This window comes from Euleptes europaea, chromosome 5 (assembly GCF_029931775.1).
Source record: "Euleptes europaea isolate rEulEur1 chromosome 5, rEulEur1.hap1, whole genome shotgun sequence".
In the NCBI taxonomy this organism is placed as follows: Eukaryota; Metazoa; Chordata; class Lepidosauria; order Squamata; family Sphaerodactylidae; genus Euleptes; species Euleptes europaea.
The window spans coordinates 38,220,531-38,229,835 of NC_079316.1; the positions used below are offsets into that span (position 1 = coordinate 38,220,531).

The 9,305-nt window shown below is 41.3% G+C and overlaps 1 protein-coding gene across 1 annotated transcript in view; it reads left to right on the top strand.

Annotated features, from left to right (window-relative positions):
* Positions 1 to 4,874, top strand: part of FARSB (phenylalanyl-tRNA synthetase subunit beta) — a 34,105-nt gene extending 29,231 nt beyond the window's left edge. Inside the window, exon 17 of the mRNA XM_056849926.1 lies at positions 4,650 to 4,874. Coding sequence (XP_056705904.1) covers positions 4,650 to 4,801 — 152 coding nt within the window. The 3' untranslated portion in view covers positions 4,802 to 4,874. The remainder of the gene's footprint in view (positions 1 to 4,649) is intronic.
* The last annotated feature ends 4,431 nt before the right edge of the window (positions 4,875 to 9,305 follow it).

Consider the following 9,305-nt stretch of genomic DNA (forward strand, 5'->3'; position numbering starts at 1 on the left):
CTTGTTCCAAGTTTAAGCTAGTTGATAATTTGTAATTTGGATGGTTAGTTTACCCCAGACTTCCAGTGACGGGCCAACCGTGGAAGCTTTCTGGTTACTTTCTGGAGAGCCTCCTGTGGAAAGATTGTTGCCGACAGAACTAGCAAACTTATCTGGTGTGGTTGTGATGGTTAAAGTGAGCATTGTATTCCAGTCACAATAGATAGATATTGTTTGTCTCAGCATGTGTTCAAGGGGCAAGGATTTACCAATGGGAAAATGTGACAAAGCGTTCAAGAATCATGTTGGGTATCTAAAGTTTGTTCCTCTCAATTACTTAAGTGTTGATTTCCGATACTTTTTCACATTATAGGGGTGAACTGGCATGGTCTCAAGCTTTATCCCACCTCTGATCCTATATCATTCCTTTAATCTTTTCCCCCCAAACATGGGAAGAAGGGAAGGAACTAGGCAGAAGAAAAAAGCAGTGCAAGATGTTGGAAAGAGAATTCAGCAAGCCCTTTGAAGCTCAATTAACCAGAAAATGTGGTAACGAGTAGGTACACCACTGGATTAGTGACCAAAGAGTTTACTCCCTAAGTAATCAAAGTGGTCCTGCTGTCTGAACACAAAGACAATTATAAGTTCTTAGGGCCATGTTGTAAAAGCTTTAATAACAGAATTACTTGAACCTCAAAGCATTTTGGAAATTGCATTCTTAGTATGAACTGTGATTTTTGTCTGCTTGCATGTGGCTTTCTTAGGATAAAGCAAGAGCATCTCTTCCCACAGTGTATTTGTTTGTCTGAAGGTATTATGAATTTAGTTGTGCCCCACCTTCTACATTACTGATTAGAAACTTTCCGTGATAGTTTCCTCCTTTTAGGTTTCCTTGCAGCCCTTCAGAGTTCTCAAGTAAAATTTGTAACACCTGATGGCATTGAGATGTGATTCGAGCTTGGTTAAAGATGCTTGCTTGCAGAGCAACCTCGGTTGCAATTTTTTTTTTATTGGATTGGACTAGAACTATTCAAGAATAGTTGACTTGAAGTTGTCTGCAGAACCTATAGGACAGTTTAGCATAGTTTTCCAGTAGGAGACTTATCGCAAAAGTGTGCTTGTATATGCTAAAGGCAATTTTTCACATGAGTAAATGCCATCCTACATATTAGTGCAAGAAAAAGGCCTGCTTTTAGTACATGGGTAGCATGCCGCTGGGCTAAAGATCCTTTGTATTGTGAAAGCAAAACTTTTTGCTCAGTTAAGGAGAGTCCTCGGGCTAGGGAAGAATGTTAGGGTTTCTGGGTAGTGTGCGCATCAGGTGCACATCCAACAAGATGTTCCCTTTCCATATTCATCCTGTGCTGGTTCTTGGCCTGTTTCTGACAGGCGGTAATGCTGATTGAACTGTGATAACAACACAGACATTGCAGTATATGTGCATGTTTCTATTTTGAGGAGTGAGAAGGTCGTTTCCTTCACTTCTAGTTAGATTATTACGTGAAAATTCTAGCATGCTCCCTCTCATAAGAAACACTCCCTGAACATAGCAAACAGTGAGCATTGATTTACTTTGTTTAGAGTCTGACTTTCTAGCTGGAACAGAAGTCAGATTACAAAATTTAGAACAATGCAGTACAGAAGAAGAAGAAGACTTGGTTTTTATACCCCACTTTTCTCTACCAAAAGGAGTCTCAAAGCGGTTTACCTTCTCTCCCCCCGCCCCACGCACACAACAGGCACCTTGTGAGGTAGGTGAGGCTGAGAGAGCTCTGAGAGAACTGTAACTAGCCCAAGGTCACCCAGCAGGCTGCATGTGGACGAGTGGGGAATCTAATCTGGTTCTCCACATTAGAGTCTGCTGCTCATGTGGAAGAACGGAGAAGCAAATCCGGTTCTCCAGATTACAGCCAACCCGCTCTTAACCATTACACCATTTCACTACTATTGTATAAGGCTTACAATAAGCCATGTAGTAAGACTGGATTAGGAAACAGTGCAATTAAACTGTATAAAACATGACATAAGAAATTAGAAAGTCTGGCAGCAAGAACAAGATAACACATGCAATAAACAGTACCATAAACCACAGCCCTTGTTGGTTTGCAAAAGCAAATTCCACTTTATTACAGCTCTGTTCTCTTCAAAAAATGTACATCTTCAGTAAAGAAGTTAAACTAAACCTATTCTCAGTAGTATGCTAGCTTTTCATCGACAGAAGAATTTTTATGTGGGGAAGCACATATTTCCCCTCAAGTGGTATAGTTACAGCAGGACTATGCAACGTATTTCCCCCCACCCCTGTCCCTGAATTTTAGCTGAATTCTGGTAAGAAATGTTCCGCTTGCCTTGTACTGGAAATCAGAAGCGAATTGTAGAATGCATGGTTTCCAGCCCATGCCTTTTTCTTACGTTTCCTGAGTGCTTGTTGCTATGCCTGCCTCTACGAGCAAGATTTTCAAAAATGTTTCCCACGTGGAGTCTGACTAGAACCAAGAGACAGATTAAGTGGGTCAGCGACATGTGCAGGAAGTTAGGGTTGTGGCTCCTGTTAATGAAGAGTGCATGATTAACTCCCACACAGACACTTGCATGGAGCCTCGGAGCATGCCAGAACACTGAACTTTGCTGGTGGCATGTTTAGGATTCAAGAAAGCAAAATAACCTTGTGCTGTTTCCTTTGTCAAACCTGGCTTCCTGCAGTAAGAATTGGCAGCACAGTGTTTGAGATGTGGCCAGCAGTTGGGGCTTAGCATTCAGCTGAAACCTGAATTATTATTTTTTTAAAAAAATAAAAGGCCCCCTTTGCTACTCCCGTGACAAATTCCTTACATTGGAATGAGATGACTGCATGCTGCTGTAATTCAGCTTCTCACTGTTTGGCTAAGTGTGCTGCTGCCAGAAGTACATAGTTCAGGTACAGTTTCCCGTTCTTCTGAGATCATTTTAGATACAGTTACGGGATACTTCATGGGTGCTTTTGCTAATAGCTTATTTTGTCTGAATACCCAGCTTGATCCGTGTGTGTTAATGCAACCATTACAGAAATCGTTTTACTTCAGTAGCTCATGAACTTCTGTTGAAGAATATCTGATACTTTTTAAAAAAAAATAGTCATGGCTGTACGTGACTCTGGCCTGCTACACAAATGAGAAGTCTGAAATCTCAGTAATATTTGAGCTATAATGTGCTTCTTGTTAAGCCTGGTGACAATTGGGTCTTTTACCAGAAATATATAGCTTGACAGTTAATGTTAACCCATTGCTTGAGGATGCAGTTTGTCTTGCAGCGGAAGAGTTTCTGAGCAAATGTATTTTCAGAGAATGCTCCTACACAGTGGGAGGGTACTAAAAGCAAAATGTTGATCTGGATTAGTAGCCCGCTTGTTAAATTTAGAGATCCAAGGAATGATTTAAAAAGGACATAAGAAAGGCCATGCTGGATCAGACCAAGGTCCATCAAGTCCAGCAGTCTGTTCATGCAGTGGCCAACCAGGTGCCTCTAGGAAGCCCACAAACAAGACAACTGCAGCACCATTATCCTGCCTATGTTCCACAGCCCCTAATATAATAAGCATGCTCCTCTGATTCTGGAGAGAATAGGTATGCATCATGACGGATATCCATTTTGACTAGTAGCCATGGATAGCCCTGTCCTCCATGAACATGTCCACTCCCCTTTTAAAGCCTTCCAAGTTGGCAGCCATCACCACATCCTGGGACAGGGAGTTGCACAATTTAACTATGTGTTGTGTGAAGAAACGTGGACACACCGTAATTGTGTGTGACTAGTGTCAATTGCCAGCCTAGGAGACTTGGGTTTGTATGCTGCTGCCACCAGTACTTATGTTGGCAGCATAGGGGGCTGCTGGCCTTTGCACAGCTCATCCTGTATGCAGTGCAGGGGACTCTCTCAGTAAGACCTCTAGTAATTGCCAGCTGCTAATTCTGAGACCCAACTGAGCATATCCCCCCTCCCCTACGGCTATGGTGAGATATCCACATCCTGTTTTTGACACAGAAAGTATGTGTTGCTTAATTCTGGAATGGGAAGGGATGTATATACACTGTTTTCTTTGGTGCAGATGATTTGTTTAAAAAGTTTTCTATGTTGTGTGAACATTTCACACAGAAAAAGAAACACCATGATAAAGTCATCGTGATGTCACATGCTAAAAATAGTGTGTGGATTGGGCCTTACCTTTATGGCCATTGTGCCAGTTTCAGGGGATGTGAAGAGGAGCACTGCAGATTTTGAGGGCAAGTGCAGTGGGACATGAGACAACACCACTTCCGTTGCTGTTCAGTAAGGCTCTAATTGTGCCATTATAACTAAAACAGGCACTGAAGGTTGTGCTGTCTCATTAGACAACTAAAGCTTGCTCACACAAAACATTTAGCATTTTTGTTTCACAATATATGATGCAACTTTAACTTGACAATTAACAATGGTTGATGTACTAATTGCTCTTATTCCCATGATTGAAGACAAAGGCTTGCACATACTTAAGCTCTCTTTTTTAGCTTCTTCCTTGTATTATGAACCAATTAGGTTCGATGCAAAACGATTTGTTTGTTGTGACAATCTTTATGCATTTGTTCTTACCCCTTATTGTTTAACTGTTTCATTTAGGAAAAAGCATTCATTTTTCACCTTCCCTTGTCTCTTAGACTCTGCTTTTTTCCCTGGGCGCTGTGCTGAGATATTTGCTAAGGGACACAGCATTGGGAACCTCGGAGTCCTTCACCCTGACGTCGTCACCAAGTTTGAGCTCACCATGCCCTGCTCTGCTCTCGAAATCACAATCGAGTCTTTCTTGTGAACTTCGGATAGCAGCATCCCTTTTCCGTCCACACCATTCTTGTAACCAGCCGGGTTTCTTGGTAACTTTTAGAAACTCCTTCCTACCTTTCAATAGGCCAAGCTTCTTTGGGGCCCTGATTAAAAAAAAGAAATCTTCCATTTCTGCAATAGGGGTGTCTTCAGTAACATAAAGATATAGCTTCTCAAAAACCGCACCCTGAGCAATCCATCTATTAATAAAAATGTTTGAAGCTGAACTTGAGTCTATATAAGCGATTACAGCTGTGTGTAGCCAATCTCATTTCCTTATGTTCATGCAATAAGTGAATTGACTAGCACAAATGTTGAAATGGGAGCAGAACAAAGCGCTGAGTTGCCATTGTTTGAGACTGTCATGTGGTCACCAGGTGGGGAAAAGATGCTAAAGGAATATAATTATTTATACTAAGTAAAGTTACTTCTACAGTAGTTTAAATGTGTATAAGGTGATCTGTATGGGGGGGGGAATCAAAATAAAAGCGAAGTGTTTCTGTATCTATTTGCACCTGGGTTCCTATCCAAAGCTGGTCATGCTCAGGGCCCCATCTGTTTTCTTGTTGGAAGGACAAGCCACGCTTTCCCCCTGCTGCCAAACTCAGAGCAGTTTCGGTCTTATATACAGCTGTACAGGGGCCTGTCATTATATATATTCCCAAAGGAACTCTTGGACTTGAGGTTGTGATGCTAAACTCAGCTTGGGTAATATTTGAACAGTGACAATGCTATTTCTGTTTACCGCAGCCTGAAGAACAGTACTCATGGGTGCTATAATGTGACCGAATGGCAGTAGTCGATGGTTTGGTTGGTACCACTTTTTTTCTTGGTGGTGTCTGTATATATGTTTCACAGCCACACTCAAGACTTGACAAGCCCATGAAGAGAATCTCTTAGAATGTTCTAGAGCTGTTCATATTTCTGGTGTTGACTCAACCCATCCTGTGGGTAGAAGCAGTAGGATGCATGCCTTAAATGGGCTCCTTCCTGCATTGAGTATGGGGGGTTAGACTAGGATCTAGCAGACATTGGTTTTCCTTCTGTTGGAAAACTATATTTGCGAGGTTTTGGCTCTTCACTTTTTAAAAGGTGTCAGTTGTGGTGGGAAACCGCCCAGCACAGATGGTCACTTCCTGTCCTTATTGTGTGTGTGGGAGGAACATCTGCTGGATTTTTGCCAGCATTCTCAAAGATTTACTAAACAGCCATGACCAAACCGTTCCTCCTGCCTTACAGCAACACTTGAGCGTGGTCTGGCTACCCCAATCTCATGCATTGAGAGCCAACGTGGTATAGTGGTTAACAACGGTGGACTCGAATTTGGTGAACTGGGTTGGTTTCCCCACTCCTACACATGAAGCCAGCTGGGTGACCTAGGGCTAGTCACAGTCCTCTGAATTCTCTCAGCCTCGTCTACCTCACAAGGTGTCTGTTGTGGGGAAAGATAGGAGATTGTAATCTGGTTTGATTCTCTTTAAAAGGTAGAGAAAGTTGGCATATAAAAAAAAACTCTTTTTCTTCCATAAGCAACGTGTTTTTGCACAACTGTGGTTGTTGAATGAGTATTCCTTACACCTGTCAGACTTTAATTTGTTCCTGCAATAAGGGGTAGTGATATGTGTGTAACAGGAGCCAAATTTCTGTACACAAGGTAAAATATTAGAATTGCAGAACAATTTTCAGGTTAGTGTCATTCTGAAGGGGTCCACTCGAATAGTTCTTCTGCTTCCACTGGTGTCAGCGTTCTGGGCTGTTCCACTCACCCTTGTATTGACACCATTGTTGTACCACATGTGTACTGGAAAGGAACGAGTTGGGCAAGAATATGTATTTAACATGAACTTTGAGTAAGGCCACTGTCTGACTTCAAGGCAGTGGGCATGGTCCTATGGATTTGCAGTTAGTCTAAACTCGGAACCGGCATGCGTTTTTTAAGTACATTAGGCAGCAGGAAGGGGGAAACAGAGCAAAAATATCCCATTTTTTCTCTTCTACTAGCAGTACTTCTATTACTGCGGCATTTTGCCCATACAAGTCTCAAAAACTCTAGCATCAGCTTTTGGGAGGTTTCAGGTAACTAGGATAAACAAAAAGATCTCCACCGGATTCAGCCTTAAGAGTATAACCTAGGAAGTGCTCAATTCTAATTTCATGTGAATGACAAACTACCTAGCTCCTCTTAAGTGAACTCGTTTCTCTCCTCCATTGGAAAACAGGAAATAAACCCAGTTCTACCTGTCAAAGCTATTAGCAGGATTTTAAAACTAGCCTTACATACTTTTTCATGGCGCACAAGGAGTCTATTTGGCTGGTTTACACAACTTGTTGCAAAAGCCACACTTCAGCTTATAAAGGAGTAAGAACTGATACGTGGCTAGAAAAGATGACAATTCATTGTACAGGAAAAATTCTTACAATCATAGTCCCAAGGAAACACTGCTACATACAAGGCTCTTACCAAAAAAGATATTTGACAAAATAAGCTTTAATAAAAATAGTTTTGGAACATTTGAATAAAGCTAGGACTCATTAGAACACAGTTTGCACTGTACAATTTATAAAATGGTACAAAAATAGAAGTTGCAGGTTGAAGTTTATAAATCTGAGTACATGTGTTCATACAAAATAAAATAGCTAAGATATGAGAAAAAAGCTTTGTAACCAAAAGCACACAAGAAATGCAGATACACTTCAAGCAATTGGAAAGGTGGACACAAAATTAAGGATCTTATATTTACAATATGTTTTTTCCCTTAGTGCAGAGCTATATGGCTTTTCTGCAAACATTGGCTAAAGTCTGTGTTTTGCTGAAATAATAGGAATGTGGGAGAGTGGCACTACACTATATAACTTTTTTAAAAATTCACCCTTTCTCTGAAGAGCTCAGGGCATCATTCATGGTTTTCTGTATCCTCACAAGCTTGTGAAGTCAGTTCAGCCCAAGGTCACCAACTGAGCTTCATAGCTGAGCAGAAACTTGGACTCAGCTCTTCCCATTTATAGTCTGACCCTACTCTCTCCATATTATTCTGCCTCAGTTGTATGGAAGTACCGATGGGTAGGAAAGAGCGATGCTTAACCGATTGTACCCACAAATTCCCCACACCATTACCACAAGGCCGTTTTCCCCAGCCAAGCACACTTCTCAATTCAGTGCACAAACAGAAGAACAAAAATTGCCAGGAAGGGGTCAGCATCCTCTAGTCCCCCCCCCCCCAAAGTAATCCACATTACATCGAGAATACCGATCAGGAGTTCCCAGTGTCTTGAGGCATCTAGTTTTGCCTGAGGCATATATGTTTCTGATACGAAAAGCTTCAGGGCTTTAACCGTCATAAGCCTGTATATTACAGAACATGGGTATCACCCAGCATGTAAAGGTGCCTCAGAAAAATGCAAACACCTCAGCCTGACACAAGTGGAAATACAGGAAAAGAGGGATTTAACATCATATAATACTGAAGCTTTTCCCTTTGAGTCACTGATTTTTTAAATTACTTTCACTTAGATTCCAGTTAATTTCCCTGTCATGTGAGCCTAAACTGTTTACTGAAAGGTTCAAGGTAACTGATATAGTAATATATTTGTTCTCCTACAGTGGGGTTATATTTATGCAAAGTTGAAACCTCAAAATGATTTCTGATCATTCTTAGAATGAATTTTTTTTCATTGGACCTTTGAATCTCTTCTGACTTGAGGAAGAGTTCAGTGAAGAAGTGCGCCTATCCCAGGACTCAAACACATAAGGGCTTTTTGGTTTTGTTTTAAAGCCATTAGGGCAAAAAATAGTCACAGGTTTAGAATCCTTGCTTGAATCTTTAAATGACAGCAGAACACGACCATTTGGCACAGAAACAAAGTGAAGAAATAAAAGGATCAGGACCATTAGTCACAATTTAAAAAAAAAACCCACTCAAAGCCATCATTACATCCACACTTGCTCTCAGTTCCTTAGCCCTAATGCTTCAGAGCCCAGGGCCCAACAGTCACAGAACAGTAGTTGTCTTTACCAGTTTTGGGCGAGTATGTTATGTCTGGAAATCAGAGCACAGCATAACTTTATTAGCCAAAGCATATATCCATGGGACCTCCTGAAGAAGCTTCTTAATCTTTTTTGCTGGCATCACCTAGAATGAAACATTAGCAGTGGCATCTCTTTTTCCTTAGCCCTTTGGCCTCTCATCTTACTGCACTTAACTAAAAGCTTGTAAAACACTAAAAAAAAAACAGAGCGTCCCTCCCTTTAAGGATCCTTTCCAATGCACTGATTTGGTGACCTCTTAATTCTGGTACATCAGCTACAATGTGTAGCTTGAGAAACCCCAAATTTTAGGACAGGGATGACAGCTAAACATCTAGCATGGCAGAGTACTAGGTTGTAGCTCATATAAAGATTTGCTTGAAGACAGCCAAAGTCACCGAAGCAGCAACAGTTTCTTACATCCCACTGCTTTCGTGCCAAATCGCTGCGTATTTCATTAGCACAGAAA